General features: G+C 42.0%; 1 protein-coding gene across 1 annotated transcript in view; it reads right to left on the bottom strand.

Moving 5' to 3' along the window:
- LOC108666249 overlaps positions 1-16,443 on the bottom strand; it is a 20,604-nt gene extending 4,161 nt beyond the window's left edge. Inside the window, exons 1-16 of the mRNA XM_018153085.2 lie at positions 16,175-16,443; positions 15,741-15,892; positions 14,572-14,877; positions 12,427-14,280; positions 11,955-12,044; positions 11,061-11,211; positions 10,003-10,133; positions 9,302-9,486; positions 9,058-9,180; positions 8,366-8,446; positions 7,393-7,552; positions 6,223-6,501; positions 5,599-5,783; positions 4,970-5,110; positions 4,253-4,508; positions 2,857-2,880 (exon numbers count right to left, since the gene is read on the bottom strand). Coding sequence (XP_018008574.2) covers positions 2,857-2,880; positions 4,253-4,508; positions 4,970-5,110; positions 5,599-5,783; positions 6,223-6,501; positions 7,393-7,552; positions 8,366-8,446; positions 9,058-9,180; positions 9,302-9,486; positions 10,003-10,133; positions 11,061-11,211; positions 11,955-12,044; positions 12,427-14,280; positions 14,572-14,877; positions 15,741-15,892; positions 16,175-16,205 — 4,149 coding nt within the window. The 5' untranslated portion in view covers positions 16,206-16,443. The remainder of the gene's footprint in view (positions 1-2,856; positions 2,881-4,252; positions 4,509-4,969; positions 5,111-5,598; positions 5,784-6,222; positions 6,502-7,392; positions 7,553-8,365; positions 8,447-9,057; positions 9,181-9,301; positions 9,487-10,002; positions 10,134-11,060; positions 11,212-11,954; positions 12,045-12,426; positions 14,281-14,571; positions 14,878-15,740; positions 15,893-16,174) is intronic.
- Between the last annotated feature and the right edge of the window lie 8,221 nt (positions 16,444-24,664).

Below are 24,664 nucleotides of genomic sequence, written 5' to 3' on the forward strand. Positions count from 1 at the left end.
GATATTGTGATGATATTGTGGTGATATTGTGATGATATTGCAGTGATATTGTGGTGATATTGTGATGATATTGTGATGATTTTGTGATGATTTTGTGATGATATTGTGGTGATATTGTGATGATATTGTGGTGATATTGTGATGATAATGTGGGATATTGTGATGATATTGTGGATATTGTGATGATATTGTGGTGATATATTGATGATATTGTGGTGATATTGTGGTGATATATTGATGATATTGTGGACATTGTGATGATATTGTGATGATATTGTGGTGATATATTGATGATATTGTGGTGATATTGTGATGATATTGTGGTGATATATTGATGATATTGTGATGATTTTGTGGTGATATTGTGGTGATATATTGATGATATTGTGGATATTGCGATGATATTGTGGTGATATATTGATGATATTGTGGATATTGTGGTGATATTGTGGTGATATTGTGATGATATTGTGGTGATATATTGATGATATTGTGGTGATATTGTGGTGATATTGTGATGATATTGTGGTGATATTTTGATGATATTGTGATGATGTTATTGTTGTAATGATATTGTGGTGATGATATTGTGAAACTATTGTTGTGATGATATTGTTGTGGTTATATTTTTGTGATGATATTGTTGTGATGATATTGTTGTGATGTTACTGTTGTGATGATATTGTTGTGATGATATTGTGAAGTTATTGTTGTGATGATATTGTGGTGAAACTATTGTTGTGATGATATTGTGGTGATGCTATCATTGATGATTTTGTCCTTGGTGATGTTGTCAATAAACATAATATATTCACACATATCATCGCAATACTAATGGATACAAGACTTACATAGAATTTAAATAATTTTTCTCATCAGATCAGGCTGACAGCATTACACTCACAACCATCACCACTACCCCCATCAAAACTACTAACATCACCACCACTGACGTGACCGCGTGTTGTGTTGTCACCATACATAACCATCATCACTCACCACAATCACCACCATCATCACCACCACTACCACCACTCACAATACTACAAGCCAAATATTCCACTAGTGTTGCGTATACGGCAATGTATATACTAATAGTTATAATAATTAATTTCTAGTATGAAAGCGATAGTTTAGTCTCATGTCCGGCAAGCCATGTGCCCAAGTTGCAGACATCATAGCCTGGGACTTCGTTCAATGCATTATAATCATTAAGACAACGCAGGTACAACACAAATAGCGTAGTCTGTACTTTGGTTGTGAACTTATTCTGGTCAGGAGAAACAATCGATTATAAATTTTCCAGCTAATTTTCCAGCCAATAGCAACAGGAGATACTCCAACAGCTTCCACTCTGCAAATCTCAGCAAGTTTTAACAGGGCGGCTGATCAACACATAAGGTTAGGAAAATAAAAGACAAAACTTAATAGTTTTGATGCAGAAATGCAGCACAATGACAAAAATATAATATCTAAGGAAAATTATACATTGTGCCTGCATGAAGAAAATATTTCTACTGGAAATTATACAGTAGTGCTTGTGACAAGATCAGCTTAGGAGATGCTCGCACCTGAGAGAGTCATGCACAAGAAAAACATCCAATATAATAGCACAAAATGTTTAGAAAGAGCAATACGAATTCACAACACGAAAGACATTTTTCAACCAAATCACGAATGAAGCAGCATCAATCTTACAATAATGTTTGCTGAAAAAAATGAAGGGTGAAAATAAGCATGCGAATGAAAACATGCACATTGTTCATGAGGAAGAAGCTCATTTCATTCACCGGAATCCAGCGATGAGAAAGAACAAAGCAAAATAAAAAAGCAGCTCCAACTGAGTAAGTCCGGCAGCAGCAAAGCATCAACATCTTGCATTGGCAAAAGAAACATTAAAATAAAAAAAGTTGCATCTAACTCTTAGGAATGTTACATTTTTGAAACGGGCAGAATATTTTACCTGATTCATGATACAAAATCGAAAAAAAGCCGAAAGGGACCAAAAATGCATTACAGCTCCGTGAACTGGGACATTCAAGTCGAGGGTGCAAGCAGAAGACTGTCGCAATACTTGGCTAACTCAATGAGAAATGTTAAATTTGAAATCATCCAATCAGAGATTTAATCAGATTCCTGAAAGTATGAGATTTTTAGGAGACTAAAATACGTGAAGCATTATTATAAACTTTACGGGGCAAGCAGAGTTGCGCTATAACTTAGGTCCTCAAGAAAATATCTGGTAGCTTTCTGTACAGTTGGCGACCGGGTAGATCACTAGCGAGTGACATGCCGCGCAATGAAATAAGATCTTTTCATTTCACGAAGAAAACCTATTTATGAAATAAATGATAAATAAATAAATAACAAAACACCATTAAACCACTCGCTGTCTCAGCTGCTCATGTTACCTAGACATTACCTATCACCTACCGTCCCTGCATAACATTCCACCCTAGACTTGACCTCTCACTTGTGTCTGCCAACATTCCTACCGCCTCCCTACCGTTAATGTTGATAACGTCGACACGTCACCTAAGTCGCCGGCCTTCAATAAAAACGATCTATTTTATAAACATAACTGAACGATACCTTCGCAGTTATCATGTGGATAGTGAACCCTACAAATCGTACTTCTGACAAGTATTATATAGGTAGTTTTTAGTGATGGGTGTCAAGGTAAGTGCACTAGTATCTGCTGAGTGGCGAGTTGTGTGCCCTCGACGGTAAAATTTACCTCTCACTTGCCGGTCCCATGGCCCTAAGGATCCCCTCTCACCAGCCCCCTAGAGGGCACCGCCCCTAGAGGATGCCGCCCTACAGGAGGGCAAAGCAGCGAAGTGTGGCACTACTCACCCCGAACCAGCGCGGAAAATAGCACTAGAAAGAAACAACAGGAACGCCATCAGTGAAGACTGATCAGCTAAAGAGCGACACGCAAGCATAGCACTGCGCTCGGCATCCTGAACATTTGATCGCAGGATTCCTGGTGAATGAGCATTCAAATAGTACCTAGTACATAGAAATGGAAAATTCGAGAAAGTTACATAAGAAATGATAATGCAAATTTAGGGCAAGAATCCTGAGTACTGTTAGGCAGGGAGAATCGTGGGCAACTGTTAGGCCGCGGCATAACCATGAGTTGCACTGCATTTAAAGTGGAAATTTTAAAATAAAGTATAAGAACTCAATACGGGATGATACGAATCAATACCAAAAGATGAGTAGAACTTTATTTAAACGACAGATACACATAAGGCCAACACACTTCAAATGTGCACTTCAATGCGGAACATTCAGATTGAAAAAGGATCAAGTTACATCATGCACTGCACACATTGACTAGACACATTTAAGCAACAAGGCTCTGCATCTACAGTAATGAATGCGAACACATTCCGGATTTCCACAATGTGAACACATTTGGGCGAACACATTTTTGGAATTGGCCTGCCTCCAAAGAAACAGACTCGACGTGCTGTGAAGTGAAAATATCTACAAACACAACTCTAATAGCGCTCTTATCTTTGCTACAAGAAGTTATCTTCATCATAGACACAAGATACTAGGCTACCACCACCTCAGTGAGTATGAATATTTAAACGCTTGCTGAGTATCACTCGCGCAGAGTTTGTGCGCTCATACAATGTGATGAACAACGATGCTAACCACCACACTCATCACACGGATACTTCAAACAGTGTTGACTATCTTGCATCAACAGCAATGCAGTGCAAAACGATGCGATGTAAGACTTATCGAGTCTTATTCACATAAACACGAGTTTTTCAGGAATTTTTGTTCTGCTGAAAGAATTCACAATCCCGGGTGTATATCAACTAAATGAAGAAAATTTTTAATACAATGCAAACCTCGGGACAGCTTATGTCCTAAAAGAACAAAAAATTAGCAAGATTTACGCGAACGACACTCGTCACGAATAACAATTGAAACAACCATGGCGCAGTTTAAAAAAAACGTAATCGTTGAAATGCAAAGCCCTTCTCACAGAACCAATATGAATTCCGCCTGAAAATTGCAGCAAACAAAAGAATTATGTATAAGCCTTATACTAATTAACATCATTTAATACTCATAATTTCGTAGATGATGATATCAAATCAAATATCATCAAATGATGATATCAAATGATGATATCAAATGATGATATCAAATGACATTTGATAATATCAAATATCGTCCAATACAGAAATTACCGAGCGTGTTCTGTGAGTGCATGCGTCTCGCTCACCTGGTCATGATAGAGATGCGCGTAGTGCGCGAGGCCCCTGAGCGCGAGACGTCGCACGTCAGGACACACGTCCTGTACCAGCATGAGCAGCACAGCAGTGACTCGTCCCAAGGTCTCGTAGTCACCACCACACGCCTCGTACACGAGCTGACTGTACAGCGCTGCGATCGCTGCTCGCTCGCCTCGCTCTGCGTGAGGTCCTGACAGCGAACTTACGAGGGGCGCCACCAGGCGAGGGCACGAGCCCACCAGCAGCCTGAGGGGGGCGTGAGGGAAGTGCTGTGACGGTGACACGAGTGGGCTGGTGATATGAGCGAGTGGGCTGGTGATATGAGTGAGTGGGCTGGTGATATGAGTGAGTGGGCTGGTGATATGAGTGAGTGTACAGAGAACAGGAAAAAAAACTTCAAAATGCGACACAGATTTAAACATAAATTTGTACAGCTCATTTCTTTACAATAGCTGGCTGCAGTCGTTCCATGCATCACCATGAGGGAGATGTCGTGGTACAGCCTATAGAGCATCTTCACTTCATCATTATGAAAAAAACTGCTAGCAGATACCAGGGCAACGCAGAGTTATGACGTATGTATGATTTATTCATATTAGTAATTGATTTACACCTTGAACAAATAATACATGAACAAAACAGAAGAAGGATTAATTTTAAAGCGAGTTCACGTGATAAGTTATCACAAAACGTAAGACGTGACTGACGTGGCTGTGCTGGTGAGAGTGTGCGTGAGCGTGTCGAGGTTGTGCGCGTGCGTGACGTCCGTGGCCTCCTGTAGGAGGCACTGCCGTAGGGCAGGACATCCCAGCACACCCCACACCGCAGCCAGGCACCCCAGCAACGCTCTGAACAACACAACAGCATTTAATCTTTACGATCCAATTCATCATTAAAATAAATTCAGGTCAAACCAGTTACTAAAATATATTTAAACAAGTGAATTGAATTACGAAATTTCAGCTAACTGATGCAAATCTAGACTACATTAATATGCATCTGAAATTAAGGCGAGCTCACGCAGTAAATAATTTAATAAAAAAAATCCCCAATAGATGAACGTATCGCAGGGAAGGCATCGTCAACCCACATGAAGCAACACTAAGCTTCACGAAGAACAGCTGAACTACACGGACAATCTAGGATAAAACTATACAATACAATGTAATGTCATTGCGACTGTTGGGGATGAAGTTGACATATAATATAAGGTGATCCAATTTCTTCTAAAATATCCAAGAAAAAGGTAGAAACATTTCAGGAATAGTGATATTTCAAGGCCTGTCGCATGCTCAGTGAGATAAAAATGCGTGAGAAAATAATATGTGGCCGTCACCTCGCAGGGACGATGTTGGCGGCGCCAGGGTTGGGGACGAAGGAGGACGTGGCTCTGGTGGGGGGGTCGTGATCGTGGTCGGGGGTGGGGAGAGGGGTGTGGTGGAGGGGGGGCAGCACCCCCACATAACTGCCATACCGCGGCAACAACGTCGCCAGCAGCCCTGGCAACGACCCCATCACCGCCTGCGGCAACAGGCAACTAAACATCTCATCGCATTTGAGAACAAAAAAATTGTAACTTAACAAACAGTCTCTTATAGAATAAAGCATTTATAATGCATACAAGAATAAGACTCCACATTCATACATAATATAGAGGGAAAGTGTAGTACATACAGAATCTAGTGCCAAGAACAATCATCAACAGTGCCTTCTTCCAGTGAATCATTCCCTCCTCACGGCCAAATGCAGGTCCCCAGATCGGTGGCGCACAAGGCCATCCTAGGACCACCTGTGAGGCCCACTTCCCTGGTTTCTGGGCCCGCTTCCTTATTACCGGGTGATATCGTGGGGCCTAACTCCTTCTTAACCCACCCATGGGGCACATCTATTTTTCAGAACCCACCCACGGAGCCCTCTTGCCTGCCTTACACGCCCACCCATGAGGCCCTCCGTGACCAACCTCCCTGGCAGCAGCGAAGGGATGCGTCGCGGCGGCAGGAGACTCGCGCCCCGAGCCTGGCCGCCCCGCGGTGGCGGTGGTGGCGAGGGACGAGGGCGTCGTGCACGCCGTGTCGCCCACGCCCCCACAGGCGGCACCGTCGCCCACGTCGGGCGTCACGGCAGCACCCCGACCCCCACCAGAGGCGGCGTCCTCGGCCGTGGGCGGCGATGCAAAACTGCCGCCACTCGCCTCCGTCGCCTGCAGCTTGTGCAGCAGCTGAGCCAGACACAGCAGCGCCTGCCACCACACGACACATCACTACCACAAACATCACATCACCAACACATACATCACATCACCACCATCTTGTCACTCGTAAGTGATGCACATCACTCCTACATCGCATCATCATCGCGTCCAAGGAACTGCACTATACTATACTATACTGCACTATACTCGTATATAATACAGCAGATAAAAATTGTTAGGAAGGAATATAAAAGAAAAAATATAACTCAGTACTCACTGCAGTGAGTGACAGAGAGCGCATTTTCTCGTCGACGAAAACGTGAAGTCACGGACGGACAGACAGACAGACGGACATGGCGAGCACAATAGTGCATTTTTCCATAAATGAGAAAATGCGCTAAAACACAGTTAATTCAATTCCAGCAGCAAGAATATTTTAACATTGGAAGATTTTTATGAACAGAATATTGAATGCACTACAGAAAAACGGAGAAAATGAACACAAAAACAATAAATGAAAACAGCTTTGATGACATTGAAGCAGCAACAGCACGACATGTTGCAGCAGCAACAGCACGACATGTTGCAGCAGCAACAGCACGACATGTTGCAACAGCAACAGCACGACATGTTGCAGCAGCAACAGCACGACATGTTGCAGCAACAACAGCACGACATGTTGCAACAGCAACAGTGCGACATGTTGCAGCAGCAACAGCACGACATGTTGCAACAGCAACAGTGCGACATGTTGCAGCAACAACAGCACGACATGTTGCAGCAGCAACAGCGCGACATGTTGCAGCAGCAACAGCAGCACGACATATAACACATTAGGGGCTGGTGTGTACGGAGGTGAATAACACATGTACTATACAACACAGCAAGAGGCTGCGAAGTAGAGGCATTAATAATAACTGCCTATGTATTACAACACACAGCAAGGGGCTGTATGGCGGCAACTTTAACGGTGTGTCCGGTGTGTGTGCGCTGGGGCGTGTAGGCGTGTGTCCGCTCGACCACCTGCTGGAGGTGTGTCAGCGCCGTACACACCAGCCGCGGGTCGCACCCGATGGCTTGCCACGTCTCGCTCACACCTCTGCACGTGTACAAGTGCTATTAATACATGTGAATACTGAGCAGGAATATGCATTGATGTGTCAGAAATGCGTAGAATAATGAGCAGGAATATGCATAGAAGTCTCAGCAATGCGTACTAATGCTAACCAGGAGTAGGGATACATATATTAACACTGGACATAAATAATGAGCAGGAATAATGGTATATGTATACAAGTATAAAGACTTGTTTAAACGGCTTTTTAATAAAAAGACAATTTTGATCAAGCAACGACGTCATCTAAAGTTGCTCGATCCTAAAAATTTAAATCAATGAATTATCTGGTCATTAACCACTCGTGTTTAAACAGAATCATTCTGCCATCTAAAACTAATTCAAGTATCAACACTGCACACTAATACTCAGAAGCAATATGTTCACAAGTATAACAATAAAGACTAACGCAGAGCAGTTCTTGTTCATCAGATAACATGTTTCTAATGAGGCAGGGTTCAGGAAAACACTTCACTTGCATCAAAAAAAATATTAAACACTCAGATATAAAAGTATCCCCTCAAGTCCTGGCTTCACTGCGAAGCTTTGTGCGGCGTAGCGGAACATGAGACGGGACGTGGCTCGTCCTGGATGTGATGTGAAGGATTTTACTGTATTTAACGAGTGGGGAGTGAGGGGAGGGCAGTACCTGGGGGGAGGTATGGGGTAGACCAGTACCCTGTCTCTTATACACATCTAGATGTGTATAAGAGACAGCACCTGAGCAGGAGGCTGAGCTGCCTCACCTGAGCAGGAGGCTGAGCTGCCTCACCTGAGCAGGAGGCTGAGCTGCCTCACCTGAGCAGGAGGCTGAGCTGCGCGAAGGCCTTGCCTGCCTCACCCGTGAGAGCGTCCGCCTCGACCGCCTCCTCGCTGCCTCTGTAGGCAGTGACCGTTATACAGGCACGCATTCGAAAAAAATAGTCTTGATGTTCACTTATTATTATTAATGAAAGAAAGCTCAAACATTAATGCAGTAAACATTTCAAAAAGACTCAAAATTCTGCCTTGGTACTAACGTAAGTGCAATAGGATATAGGTTTAATTGTATTTTCTTGAAGTCTGTCTTATTTGGGCGACTAAACTAACATCGCAAACTTGAATGTGGAATGCCTACAATAAAATTTAATTCAAGCAAATTGACAACTCAGCGCAAATAAAAAATTTACCAAATGATACATGCTCGAATATAAAAAAGTGCATAAGGCAAAATTAACAATTTCTTTAATTATGCCAGTAGTCCAATATGATTTTTTTGCAGACTTAGAAAAAAATGCTAGCAATAATTAGAAGAGTCACATGTAAATGGTGAAAAATACATAGCGAATCTTGCAAAAAGTATCATTGTTCAACCTCAATCGGTCGCTAATTCTAGTGCAGACTTAGAAAATAATGCTAGCAAGTCACATATAAATGGTAAAAAATACACAGCCAATCTAGCAAAAACTATCAATGGTCAACCTGAATCGATTGCTTAAGCAAATCCTCACGCTGGTTCGAGAAGTTTGTTCTTAGGATGAAGAGGCAGAGTCGCAGCGCTAAAGGAACGAGAAGACCCGATGCTGGCGAGACTGGGTAGGTTGGCAGAAGTGAAGGAGGTGATGGAGTNCGTGCTGCAACACAGTGAACCTTGTTAGAGTAGAATTACAAGATAACAAGTTAGTTAACAAGAACTAATGCATAAATGCGTAAATATGCACGTGAATGCAAAAACACTGTCAGCCACACACTTGCAATATTGAAAATAGAATTGAGGGAACATGACTCACCTTATTGCTGTTGATGACGTTAAGAAGATGCAACATGATGGGGCCATCAACATGCGGTAGGAGGGCAGCATGAGGCGTCATGGCACACACTTGTCCCAGACACACCACGACGCTGCACCGCACACACGCGCTGCTCTCGCCGCTGTCAGACTGCCCGCATTACAGCTCGTTAGGATAACATCTGTCATGCTATAGCCTTTTATTTGGGGAACTACAATGAATATATCAGTCGATACATTGAATTTATCAGTCGATAAAAATTTATTTCTGCAATTGAGCATCCGTGCATCCCAGCTAACGCTCTTTTCGGCATCACTAAAGGTATAAACAATTTCTAGCATATAGAAGCCTTTCTTCCTCCTAACGCTTCAGGAAATTAAGCCTTTTTTTAATAACCACAACTTATTATAGAATGAATAATGTATTTCGTTTTTGGACAATATAGACAGAATACAATATATCTCCGTGGAAGCGAAACTACAGGTTTGAGTTCTTCGCATAGCTGAACTTCAACAACAATAAAGCTAAAAGTTCCCGGCCAAATCCCAGTAATAGCTCAGATGAGAAAATGTAAGGTGCGTAAGTTCATCCTTACATGGACTTAACTTGCCAAGACTACAATGACGTCTACCAAGTACAAGCGTGATCATTATAAGTCTGGAGCACCTTAAGCATGGCCATGAAGGAGTGAAGCTTCTTGTGGTCAGCGTCCTTGAGCCACGTGGCCAGCAGTCCCACCACGAGCTCAGTGTGGCCGGCGGCACACTGGCCCACACACACGCCCAGACTCTGCTGCTCTGCTCACACGTATAACACTGTTATACGTCTACTATTATATTATATATCGATATGATACTCTGCTCACACGTATAATACGGTTATGCGTCTACTATTATATTATATGTTTATATAACACTCTGCTCACACATATAATACTGTTATAAGTCTACTATTATATTATATGTTTATATAACACTCTGCTCACACATATAATACTGTTATACGTCTACTATTATATTATATGTTTATATAATAGTCTGCTCACACATATAATACTGTTATACGTCTCCTATTATATTATATATCTATATGGTACTCTGCTCGCACGTTTAATAAATATTAAAAAAATTGTCTTGTATAATTCTTTGGCTCGTTTATATGCCGATAATATATAAATTCACGATGAGCAAACATTGTTGATTTGAAAAATAAACTACAGATAAAATCGTACAGGCTCTGACTGATCTTAACTCACTGAGAATTCAGTTATGATTAATACGTCTCAGGGGTAACATAATAATATCATTTGTAGATTATTGTTCCCGAACATGCATGGAGCTTTCGGATTCCTAGCCCGCTTGCATATTAGGGAAATTTGTTTTGTACATGAGAAGTCCAATGCTTTAATGTGTGAATTCCTGCTTTTCTTAATTGGCATACAGCAATATTTACGTGATTGCATGTTCGATCTTCTTCATCTTGCTATTGCATAAACGGTTTGGTGTACAAACTGTGCTGCTAACGAGCACCGCCGATAGGATTTCCTGATGGCCAAAGTAACTAAATCTTTGGAAAGAATATAGCTTGTTGAGCTCCAATATAGCAGCTTAGTGACACTCATCAGCACTAGCATGAGCAGCTATGACACTCACCAGCACTAGCATGAGCCTACTCACCAGCACTAGCCGGAGCCTACTCACCAGCACTAGCATGAGCCTACTCACCAGCACTAAGTTTGTGGTTGGTGAGGGCGAGGGCGGTGTTCAGGGTGTCGGTGACGAGGCGCGTGTCGCAGGAGTGACGCAGGGCGACGCCCAGCGCCCCCAGCAGGAACAGCCGGCGCTCGCTCTCAGTGTCGCGCGTCACTTCGCTTATCTGCGAACAATAAACGTTACTGCAGACAAGCTGTCATCTCAAGGGAGAATAAACGTGACAATTAAACAGAGTTATGTACTGCACCACGATCAGCGAGTAAAACATAGAGGTTGTCCGGAAAGTAATAGGATTTAAGTCAATGAAAATTAAAATAGTTATCGAAGTAAACGTTTTTAAGTCTTCAGAAGACTTCAAGATTAGCTCCTCCTGCGCATAGCGCTGCTAGTATCATTACAATGCATAGAAGCCGTCACAGAAGATATTCTCCGAACCAGCCACTGACGCATGGAGAGAAAGTTATCAAATTTCAAAATATTTACCTCGTCTCAGCATATTTGTCATGACTTTACCTCCTTCTTTACTAAACAAAACAGATCAACAAGATAACTTCTTTCATTACGAATACACATCAGATGGCACAAGTCACTTAATTATGATGGCAAGATACCAGTGAAGAAAAAGGTTCAGCAAGAAATACCTATATTGTGTTATAAAAAATCTCAAAATTAAATAAATCCTGAAACTAAAGCAACGGAAAATTTACCAAGGAATGTTGTTTACGATTTCTATCGTTCTTAATTAAACCATAAGTGTTGAATAACAATAAGCTAGGTAACGTTACAGGTCTAGATAATTAAAATAAAGCTATAATTTCATATACAATTAGGTAACGTCATCAGGTCTAAATAATTAAATTCTAGCTTTAATTTCATATATAATTAGAAGAGTTGTCAGAGCCGTACGATGGCCGAGATGAGGCCGTGAGTGAAGCCAGGGTCGGACATGGCGGCCAGCGTCTGGCTGAGCAGCTCCCGCACCGTGTCTTGCCACACCTCACGCAAGTAAATTAATTAGCACCAAGCTGGTATGCTTAGAGTGGCACGTACAATTATTAATGGTAAATTTTGAGTGCTCGGGACAGTTAAATGAAACGAGAAAAAAAATACATACAGAATATGTAAACGATGTGACGAACGAAATCATAAAATTACTACTCGGCATTCAGCATAAAAAAAAACGTTGAAGTGAATTTTATAATATTTGATTACAAGTATCTTAGTTCATTTCAAAATTATTTTATTAAATTCAAAGTTAGAATTGTGGATTCATCGAGTCTTGGGAGATTTATATAAAGCCACATATTTACAATTACTTGACGACTGTAATCACAGATGAATTTTTAAATGAATTATGACAAATTATGACGCGCTTCACCTGCAATGCAGTTGCGTCTTGTTCGTTAGCAGCGAGGCTGAGACACGTGCGTCGCAGCTGGTCCACTTGCTCCCTCCACTGCTGCGTCTGCAGCGCGTCGCTCAGATGGCCTCCCAGGGGCGCCAGTATAGCGAGGGCCGCGCCTCCCAAGGGCGGATGCATGCAAGGGTCGGCACAGAAGGCGAGGAGCCGCGTCAGCAGAACTTGTGACGTCACGCAGCCCATCAATGTAGGCAGTAATGGCAGCAGAGGCAACACGGTCGGGCTGTGGTGAGGTTGCGAGATGAGATGAGACACGCACGGCAGCACCGTCGCCAGGCTGGACTCGTAGTCAACTCCTGTAATGAACGTGAGAAGTCGCGGCCACAGGAGCGGGTGAGCGCATGGCACTGTGGTCGTCAGGAGGTAGAGGGCGCGGCTACAAGTGTCACCCACGGTCTCTTCGCCCACGTGTCCCCCACTGAGACTCCCCCGGGTGCCAGTCAGGAGGTTGGTACCAGCACCTGCGCTATGCCTGACGAGGTACGTGATGAGCGCAGGGGCCGAGGTATCGTCCAGGTGCCCGTTATGACAAAGCTCAAGTATGAGCTGAGCAACAGCTCTGATCACACGAGTGTTGGAGTCACACAGTATGGGCCCCAGCAGCCGTATGGTGCCAGAGATGATATCGTCAGACAAGACCTTGCATCCCACCAGATGCTTGGTGACCACGAGAGAAGCCACGCGCTGCACATGACTCGCGTTCTCAAGTCTCATGAGTAACTGAGCGCCGATCTGAGCAGGGTATACCTGCGCTATGAGATGACAACATCGCAGAGCTTCGCTGTGGTTACCTACACTCGTGGGCTCGCTGTAGCAGGGAGCGACGCTGGCCTGCGTTAGCACTGCCCCCATGATGAGGTCGAGGTTCACTTTGAGACATTCGTGGGCCTCCTGCTGGATAACAGCTGCGAGAAGCTGCGCCAGTGTTGATGTCAGGTTGTAGGGAAGAGAAATTTTCCTATACAAACCAATGATAGTCGTTATTACAGGCGGTGTGATAGATTCTAGCTTCTCGCGGCTGAGGAGAGGACTAATGTGACCAATTGCAGCAATGGTTTCGTTTCTTAGGTCCGTGTTTCCTGATTTAAGCCACTGGGAGACTAGGGTGTCAGCAATAAGGTCACACTGTTCAGTGTAGTGATGAATAGCGACAGCTACACCTCTACTAACCTCGCTCACGCTTGGTGGGTCAGGTGGCAACTCATCAACATTCAAGTCAATAGGAAGGCCATCCTCGGGAGTCGAGTCGGAGCAAACAAGTGAATCTGCACGAGGCTTCACTTCATTCGTATCCTCACTAAATGGACTGGCCGGTAGCCGCTGATTGTCTTCATTGTCTTTCTTCTCAGCCGCCCTTAACTCCTCCTCTAAGGTTACCAGCAACTCTCCTGCCTCTGGCCCTGAAGACTCAAACGGAGCTTCACAATCATCGCCGAGCTCGCTATTGGCATCAAGCAGCTCGCTGTTCTCCGCCAAATCTTCCTTCTCAAAGAGAGAGTTGTCATCAATGACTTCCTGTTCCCTCAAAGGACTCCCACTGAGAGTGTTATGATGAGCTTTGGAATCGCTCTCAGCCACAGCTTCAGCCACAGTCTGGGACAGCTTAGTAACCGTAGCAGCAATCACAGCTCGTGCCTGGTCTGTCGTGGCACTCAAGCCTGCATCGTGCATTGCTTTGAAAAGTTGTGGGACTTTAGTGACACTCTGCACAGCACAGCTGCTGCACACGCTGCCTAGACTCTCTACACCGCTCTGCCAGGCCATCTCCTTCACGCTGCTGCTGTCGAGGGCTTCTAACAGGGCGTCACAAACCTGCAATGAACAGTTCCATGAGAAAAATTCATGAATCAGTCTTCACAATTTTTTTCTGAAGTCCTGAAAGTTGTTTTCAATTCATAAAATAAAAATATTGTGAATTCTAATGTATCTCTTTGTGCACAGCATATTCAAATTTAATATTGGGAAAAAACACATGTGCTTAATGAACAGTATTTCAGCAAATATTCCACAAAACCACTGGACTGAAGGTATTTTAGATCAATTATGATCTAAATTATGAGATGAGATCATAGCTTAAGAATACTACACAATTCGTAGCAGCACCTGATGGAAGAAGTTGTGTTTGGAAGCTATAGTTACTAGGAGATTATCAGCAGCCACTCTTGTGGTGTTAGTGGCAGCGGTACGCGTGAGCTGGTGGACAGCCTCAGCCAGCCAGTCCTTGAGAATGCTTTCATCCAGGCCTGACTTGCATGAAATTCCTCCCGCATTTTTCACATCTTGTTGTGAAGAATTAACCACATTCATTTTATTGCTTGCATTTCCTGCTTTGGTTTTATCCCTGTTTGAGCTTGCACAGTCCACCATCACCTTTTGACTGATGCTCATCAGAGTAGCAAGGACACCAGGCTGCATCGGAAATGGACAGACATATGACAGGATATAGGATTTTTATTGTACATTTAGGAAATCACAGGAACCTAGCAAGTAAGAGACTAAAAAGGGATATAACATAAGTGTTCTGCATAAAACTTAGACAAACCAAATTTTAAATTAAATTCTTCACATTAGTATCAATAAATTATATTTTCTAATGATAACTTTATTGGGACATGAAGGTTGGAAGGGAAGAGAGATGCAAACTCTAATTATTTTGAAAGTTGCATTTAGCTACAGGCTCAGATGGGCAACATTTTTGTCCAATCCTCGATGACGGCAATTTTTCACATTTTTCTTCAAGAGTCAATTATTTCACTGATCATTAATAGAAATTTTTTCCTATAAAACCCACATTATCTTACAAAAATTAATGATGAATTTAGAACTAACAAATAAGTTATGAGAGTACCGGTACCTATACATATGCACATTAATGCTTACTACTATATAGCATTTAAATGCTTACAGATTACTATAGAATTTCTAATGAGGCAAGCTGGCCATAAAATTCTAATGTAGTACGTATACACTGGCTTCATTTGGCTGGCAGTTCAGAGCATTGAGTGTGAGCTTCACATGATCAGATAAAAGTATTTACAAACTACCATAACTTGTCTTTTTAGTGCCAATTAAACCAGCTACAAAATTATTGATCCAAGAACAGGCATAGGTCTCAGTAAATGTGTATTCCAAGAGACAAGCATGTTATATTTATAATGAACTCAAAATTGAAGGTTATATGAAGTTAGGAACATTTTCATCCAAGCTGAAATTGATGAGAATTTCTATGAATGACTTGATGAGAGGCAAGTTGACAAGAGAAGTTTACTGACAGCAGGTGGAGGCTGCTGCATGCAAGTGAGTAGCAGAGCACGAAGCACAGGCCTGGGCTGCTGGGCCCCCAGTACACAGAGTGAAGTTTGGGCAGCAACTCGTACATCAGCGCACATGTCACCAAGACTGCACACCAACGCCCAGACTACACCTGCAACATAAAAGCATGATAGCATAACAAGGAAGTATGGATGATATGCCAAAAAATTCATGTAACTGAAAAATCATTACCTATATAAATACAGTATCTCATCATGAACAGTGGCAACCCAAAAGTATAAAATCACATCAATTAGTAGTAAAAAATTAAAAATTATAAATCATCAAATGTGGAGGTTACAAGCATTGTTTGACGTTATATTGCTTAGGATATTATATCAGCCTAGTATACATCAATCTTTCAATATAATAGCCTCTCACTTATCCTTCTTACCTTTCTCGTTGAACTCGGAAGGCGGAGCCATTGAGCAGCGTGCAACCACACAGATTACTAAAATGCAAGTACTACTTCAGTTGTCTGAAATTTAATGATTTTTCTACTTTTGGCATTGGATTTTTAGCCAAAGATTCAATGTTATTATGTTTTATTTAAAAAAAATCAAGCAGCATCACATAGTGGCAGTTTTCTCCACTATCAACTAAATAAGTAAATAAAATATAATGATACAAACAGTGAAAGTTATTTCTCAATCACTCTGCTTTAGACACTTGAATAAGTAAAACTTGTCAATTAATAAATTTCATATCAAGTCCAAAGTACCGTATGTTTAATGAAGATGGTGGCAGCCTCATTACCATAACTTCTAAATAAAAGTAATCAATCTTTTATTTGAATTTGATTGGCAGTTGACAATCTATTTTGACCAACATTTTCCTTTAGTTTAGCCTCAAGGCTTTACTGCTATAAACAGCAATTCAAATTACCAATGTTGCAAACAGAAAAGCAATTGCAGGTATTCAACAGTTCAATTTTATAAGTCTACATTTCTGGTGAGAAGCTCAAAATAATGCTAATGTTTGCAGTTTGCACCTAAATAGCTTTTCTCACAAAGGCCAGGAATCTGCCCCACCCATTTGAAATATAATTGGAGAGTAGTGCTGCTATTAGGAGTAATTATTTATGCAGGTTTGATCAAAGACCAGATATTGTTTGCTGCTTCCAAATGCTGTCGGCCTGCTTGCAGTTGGAGCGCGGCCCGGATACGGGCCCAAATCGACAGCAAATCTCTCCCCATCCCCCGAAAGAGGGACCCGAAGCCCATGTTTTTTGGTGCTGCCGGCCTGCGGCTCCCCACGTGTGGTCGGCGTCTCTGTTGCTACTAGCGGGGGATGTCGAGGAGAACCCGGGTCCGAGGACAGCCCGGNATATGTAACATGTATTGAAAAATAATTTGGCTTCTTTGAAGTGAATAAAATGAGTCACTGCCGTATAAGAAAAAATAGGAGCATCCATCAAATGCAAATAATGTTCAGAAAAATTCACTAATATTTTTCAATTGTATAAAGACAAATACAATGTATTCACCATAAAGCCAAATTTAAAATTTTAAATCACGTTTCAGTTAGCTTTCACAATATTATAGTCAAAGAAAAAATTCTTGACTGACGCCACAGTCAAAATATTGGAGCTCCGTCAAAATATCACGATGAAAAACAGTCTTAAAAAATCCTGTGGCAGCTAAGCATTTCTTGCCATTATTTCTCTATATAATTTGGGTCGGGTCCATATCCATTGCCATGCTGATGCACCACTTTGTTGTTGTATTTGTTCATCCTAAAAGTGGCAGCTAAAGAGGGGGGCGATAGGTCAGTTTTTCAGGACCACGACCATCACTGGCTCGCTGACCCGCCAGAACCATTTAGATGTGTATAAGAGACAGACATTGCAGAGCGCAAGACAAATCGTTTGCCACCATTTGCACGTTCAAACTGGCAAAACTCGATCTGTTATGATGTTTTAAAGGGGTGGGGCTAACCTTTTGCGTCGGGCTGTAATAAACATGAAGTCTCCCTATTAAAAAGTTATATTTCGTTGGTCATCAAAGATCAAAGTTTATATCAACTACGCGAGTCGAACTAACAATAATAAAATGCTATTATTAATATTATTTTATTATTAATAATAAAATGCTATTAAAATGCGGCTATTATACATACGAAATGTAAACAGACGGTGTTTAGTGTTGCCATATGACTTTGGAGAAAATTTCATCTAAAATAAAGTTCTAGAATAGATTTCTCATTTACCAAATTTCCGTACTATTAAGAAAAATCATATATTATTGAAAGATAATTAAAGGTATACTGTACTGAGTCTAGTATGGAATATATCTACTTGGCGAGCCGTTGCCACGAATGGGCGCTATGAGTAGGGTGACATAAGTGGAGTGCTATAGGTGGGGCGCCATGGAAGGGATCCTCTTTACCTGAGCGATGGTCCTGAGTAGCGCCTCGTGCTGCGCGCCGCTGCTGCTGCTGATGGCCTTCTGTACGTCCTGTAGGCAGACACAGGCAGTAGAAGTGCAAGCAACGCTTCATGTTGACACTATATTCAGTAGTACCTACATGCCAAATCCTTCCATTGTATTGTACAAATATCGTGCAATTCATGACAAATATTCAACCATAATTCACTGAAAGATATCTTAGAACAGTCGGTCACTCAAGCCAGCAAGTCGCCCTACTGAGAACCCAAATGCCGGTATTCGATTTAATCAAAACTAAGTTCAGTGAACTTGTAGACTGCGTTGCACAAAATACTGTTAAACAGAAATGATATGTTACAGTGAGCGGCTGCAAGGTTTGTTCGGTCTGGTGTGGTGGTGCGGCGTTGTAGCGCGCGGCAACCCGCAGCACGGCCACCACACACCCCACAGCACCACACCGCACTCCTCCACACGGGTCACCCAGTCGTGGCACCAGCGCCCCCAGCACGCTGCTCGTCTGGTGGAAGTTCACTGCAACCTGCAATGCCGGGAAGGAATGTCATCTGATTTGCAATGTTATACTTACGATAACATATCAACTTTTTCCTCTAACGAGATGGAAAGTTTCTGTTCAAGACTACAAATGCTGGCCCGGAGACCTATATAAGAATTGAGATCCAAACACCTTCCATCTTCAGTGAGCGATGAATGTATCAGTTGTAGTCCAGTTGTAAATGAGACTTTCGTTATTCCCTTTGGTCAGACCCCGTAAACGCTGCAGGGCTGCTGGCCCGCTGGGGCGACCAACTTGGCTGGCCCCAGAACTGGGTCTAGGCCCCACCTCGCGCCATGAAGCGAGGCGGGGAGGGTCAACAACAACAACATATTGTTTGCTATTAAAAATTTTCTCATTTTTTTTATAGGTTGAACAAAATTTCTTGCTGGTGCTGGGAGATTGAGAAGCATGTTATCATGTGACATTTTACTGGAATACTTTTAAATATTCAATATTCATTCTCAAGTAGGTGAAGAGCTTACAACACTTGAAATACAAAATTTGAAAAATAAACAGAGTAAATACAAAAAATAGAGTAGATACAAATCAAAATCAAAACATAAAATTGTTCTTAAAACAACTTTAACTTCCTCTCAAAGGTGCTCAGAAGAGGGGAGTTCACCCTTGCAATATTCAGGAGACAGGCAGACAGCTGGACAAATTATTGAGAAAGATGATCAAAGATCATCTTGCATCAGCTGGCCCAAAGGTGGGCTGAACGGGTGATAGAGGGAAGACATGCAACATTACATCCAGCATCCAGGACCCAAAGGTGGGGCAATGAGCAACCTGCCTAGTGGCTAGTGCCTACTGCCTAGTGAGTGCCTAGACTGCCTACCAACAACTTGGAGAGGGACGATGACAAAGGTTGCACATCAGCATGGCTATGGATCAACAAGTCCTAAATTCTATTGTTAATAAAAAGCATGTTCTGGTCTTCAATTAAACCTGCATAAATGAAAAACTGCCTTACTACACAAATCCTATTAGTAAATAGTACACACAAGTGACACAAATGACACAATTGTGAAGTGACACTGACGCTCAATACCTACTCGAAAGTCAAAACTGATTCACAAATTATCTTTCATTATAGGTACTTTGAAGAAAATAAGCCATGGTGGTCTACGACTTATCAACTAAAAACTATTCATGTTTTCTTCAATCAATCACTCAAAATAGAAGGAATAGAAATTATTCGCACCAAAAAATATCACACCCATTCCGTGAGAATGAAGATGACGAATAAACAGCTGTTGACACTCACTTGACAGGACCCGACGCCGGAAAACTTTCCGCAGAAGTGGATTATAACATAACATAGTGATGTCGGTGATAAGGAGTAGTCCTGGCGTGGCCCATGGTTGAATTAATATATTAATTCAACCATGGTTGTGGCCTGTCGCCGATTCTTGAACTTTTCGTGACTTGTTTCCAGAAGATCTAAAATCGTGTCATTTAACCGGATCTCATCAAGACTGACAATAGTTTGAACTTTGAAATAGCTACTAGACTTCCACCAGGTTCGATATGGTGCTAGGCCATAAGGCCATTACACAGATGGTTAAACCAGTATATATAGTTCAACCATGATTACACGCATGCATGGTTGAATTAGTATAAGTTTGACCCATCAGAAGCCCATTTTTGCGAATGTAGTTCGTTGTTTACCTGTGACGTCACTGATCTCAGTGACGTCACGAGCATTCACCAATCACCGAAATAACCGAATGCGATCAAACCAGTCAACCCATGGTTGATAGTTCAACCATGAGTCAACCAATTCGGCATGGGAATTACGGTATTTTTTACGTTTCTCGATCTCGGTGACGTAACAAGAAAGCTGAACTGAGAGATAGAACTTCACATGGGTCAACTTTATATAGTTCAACTATGATTACACGCATGGATGTTCAACCATGATTACACAATTCCCATACGATTTGTCCGAAAACCTAGTAGTTTACTTTCGTCCAATAAAAATTTATAGTTTACTTGATAGTGCAAGCCTTGCATAGCCAAACAAAAAAAATTAATTTGAGGAGAAGAATAAAAGTAAATTGAACATCAACCTCATTTTTAGCCTTACAACGAACTTNAGAATTAGCAAATAAAGAGGAACATGGACAGGTGATGATGCCTATACTATGGTGCAGATAAATTGAATGAGCACTTGATCAGACTATTGCACTTGCTGGTTGAATTCTGTTTATACTGTAATTCTGTAATACTGTAAAGAAAATAAGAAAAGAACAATATTAACTAACACAAAGTAAAATGAATGATCTACCTGTCCACTCAATATATTATTAAAAATGAGAATAAAGATCATGAACGCAGGAAGGTTGTGCTATAAAAATAGTATTTACAACCCCCGGTAACAGTGCATAAAGAGAAACAATTTTGATTACATTGTGCCAATTGTATGCAGCAAATGGCTTAAAAAGAGTCAAAATGCGCGGGAAAATTCACCGAAAACATACATCATCCTGAGTGTGGAGTAGGTGAAGAGCTTACAACACTTGAAATACAAAATTTGAAAAATAAACAGAGTAAATACAAAAAGTAGAGTAGATAGGCTACAAATCAAAATCAAAACATAAAATTGTTCTTAAAACAACTTTAACTTCCTCTCAAAGGTGCTCAGAAGAGGGGAGTTCACCCTTGCAATATTCAGGAGACAGGCAGACAGCTGGACAAATTATTGAGAAAGATGATCAAAGATCATCTTGCATCAGCTGGCCCAAAGGTGGGCTGAACGGGTGATAGAGGGAAGACATGCAACATTACATCCAGCATCCAGGACCCAAAGGTGGGGCAATGAGCAACCTGCCTAGTGGCTAGTGCCTACTGCCTAGTGAGTGCCTAGACTGCCTACCAACAACTTGGAGAGGGACGATGACAAAGGTTGCACATCAGCATGGCTATGGATCAACAAGTCCTAAATTCTATTGTTAATAAAAAGCATGTTCTGGTCTTCAATTAAACCTGCATAAATGAAAAACTGCCTTACTACACAAATCCTATTAGTAAATAGTACACACAAGTGACACAAATGACACAATTGTGAAGTGACACTGACGCTCAATACCTACTCGAAAGTCAAAACTGATTCACAAATTATCTTTCATTATAGGTACTTTGAAGAAAATAAGCCATGGTGGTCTACGACTTATCAACTAAAAACTATTCATGTTTTCTTCAATCAATCACTCAAAATAGAAGGAATAGAAATTATTCGCACCAAAAAATATCACACCCATTCCGTGAGAATGAAGATGACGAATAAACAGCTGTTGACACTCACTTGACAGGACCCGACGCCGGAAAACTTTCCGCAGAAGTGGATTATAACATAACATAACATAGTGATGTCGGTGATAAGGACTTTTAAGGAGTAGTCCTGGTGTGGCCCATGGTTGAATTACCATATTAATCCAACCATGGGTGTGGCCTGTCGCCGATTCTTGAACTTTTCGTGACTTGTTCCCAGAAGATCTAAAATCGTGTCATTTAACCGGATCTCATCAAGACTGACAATAGTTTGAACTTTGAAATAGCTACTAGACTTCCACCAGGTTCGATATGGTGCTAGGCCATAAGGCCATTACACAGATGGTTAAACCAGTATATATAGTTCAACCATGATTACACGCATGCATGGTTGAATTAGTATAAGTTTGACCCATCAGAAGCCCATTTTTGCGAATGTAGTTCGTTGTTTACCTGTGACGTCACTGATCTCAGTGACGTCACGAGCATTCACCAATCACCGAAATAACCGAATGCGATCAAACCAGTCAACCCATGGTTGATAGTTCAACCATGAGTCAACCAATTCGGCATGGGAATTACGGTATTTTTTACGTTTCTCGATCTCGGTGACGTAACAAGAAAGCTGAACTGAGAGATAGAACTTCACATGGGTCAACTTTATATAGTTCAACTATGATTACACGCATGGATGTTCAACCATGATTACACAATTCCCATACGATTTGTCCGAAAACCTAGTAGTTTACTTTCGTCCAATAAAAATTTATAGTTTACTTGTTAGTCCAAGCCTTGCATAGCCAAACAAAAAAAAATTAATTTGAGGAGAAGAATAAAAGTAAATTGAACATCAACCTCATTTTTAGCCTTACAACGAACTTTGTCCAATTATTGAGAACATACATGAGTAAAACGGTACCATTCAGCTTCAAGAATAGAATAAAGAAACCGTTAGCCTATTTCTTCCGCGACGTCCTCGTGATGGTGCTCTGACTTACGCTACTGGCAGTCTTCGGCGAACATCTTAGGTCAGGCTTAAAACTATTGTAAAATCATCGGAACATTTTATAGGTAAGAACTGGCCATGATTAACTGACTTACGATGATGATTATTTTATCTTAGTTTATTTGTGATAGCTATCGGCCAAGGTTTACGAGTCTCGTCATATTTACGGTATTAACTATGCGACAAAGTACAGCTCAACACCTAATAATCTCAACGGGATTATAATAATCGCTCAGATAGGCAATTATACTCTAGGATATTATATTCATCAACTACAGGCTGAACTGCCAAGGTGCTCCTGCCGGTACCATTATTCGCCCCTATATTAGTTCCTTCCGCCTTTTACCTGTGGCTCCCTTTACCTAGGCTCTTTCACAGCATTTTTTCACACCTCCTCCAGAAAGATGCACCTATATACGGCTAATAATTATGTTCGCAGTTATGCCAGTTTCATCACATGGTACGACTATGAACTATTTACGTTTCACTTGTGAAGCCTAAGACCACAGTGGGTTGTATGCTGGAACCCTGCTTTCAGTGACGGTTCTGGTGAAAATCGGCGAGCTGCGCGGGTGGCTGAAAATAACGAGATTGTAGTAGCGAATTTCGGATTGATAGCCCAAAAGGCTGCGAGAATTATACGTCAAGAATCCATGACTGGCCCCTAATGAACGCTGACACCGCTATTACTATGCGTCTCTACACGACTGATTGCATTCATCAATCACCAGCCACGCTCCATTTCCAGACTCGGACAAGTATGGAGCTGTCTGCCGTTCTCGCTTAGAACGTCGCACCTAACCTGTCATTTCAAGTCCAAGTGGACGGTACCTCCGTCTCTCCGCCCCCTTGCCTTATCTGGAGACGTAGTCGAGCAGCGAGACCACTACAAAGGTTCCGGCTCAAGTTTTATCTCTTTTCCGTCGCGAAACAACCTACTCTGGTTATGTCAGCCTTGGCCATAACCACTCTTACCAAGGCTACTTCCTCCTAGCAGAGGTGGGCAGTAGCGCGCTACATGTAGCGGCCGCTACATGTAGCGGCCGCTACATTTTTAGTAGCGGTAGCGGCGCTACATTTAAGCAATTGTAGCGGTAGCGTTAGCGCCCGCTACATAATTAAGTAGCGATACGAGGTTTTGCCGCTACAGCTGTCGAGCAGCGAGATCACTACGAAGGTTCCGGCTCAAGTTTTATCTCTTTTCCGTCGCGAAACAACCTACTCTGGTTATGTCAGCCTTGGCCATAACTACTCTTACCAAGGCTGCTTCCTACTAGCAGAGGTGGGCAGTAGCGCGCTACATGTAGCGGTACTTAATAGTATCAAATGTTATTTAAGAAGCATCATGATACATACATAATATAAATTACAGAATAAAACTGTACGAGATATTTCGGTGTAATGTCGTCAACCTCAGCCTGTTACTAGTGTCAACATGTTAGTTGTTACCAGAGGTGGGCAGTACCACGCTTAATGTAGCGGCCGCTACATTTTCAGTAGCGGTAGTGGCGCTACATTTAAGCAATTGTAGCGGTAGCGCCCGCTACATTTAGAGCATGTACCGCGGCCGCTACATTTCAAAGTAGCGCTGCCCAGCTCTGCCACCTAGACATGATTCACCGCCACCCCACGTGTAAGCGATATTATCATTGTAAACATTAT

Source organism: Hyalella azteca, unplaced genomic scaffold, assembly GCF_000764305.2.
Source record: "Hyalella azteca isolate HAZT.00-mixed unplaced genomic scaffold, Hazt_2.0.2 contig8261, whole genome shotgun sequence".
Classification (NCBI taxonomy): domain Eukaryota; kingdom Metazoa; phylum Arthropoda; class Malacostraca; order Amphipoda; family Hyalellidae; genus Hyalella; species Hyalella azteca.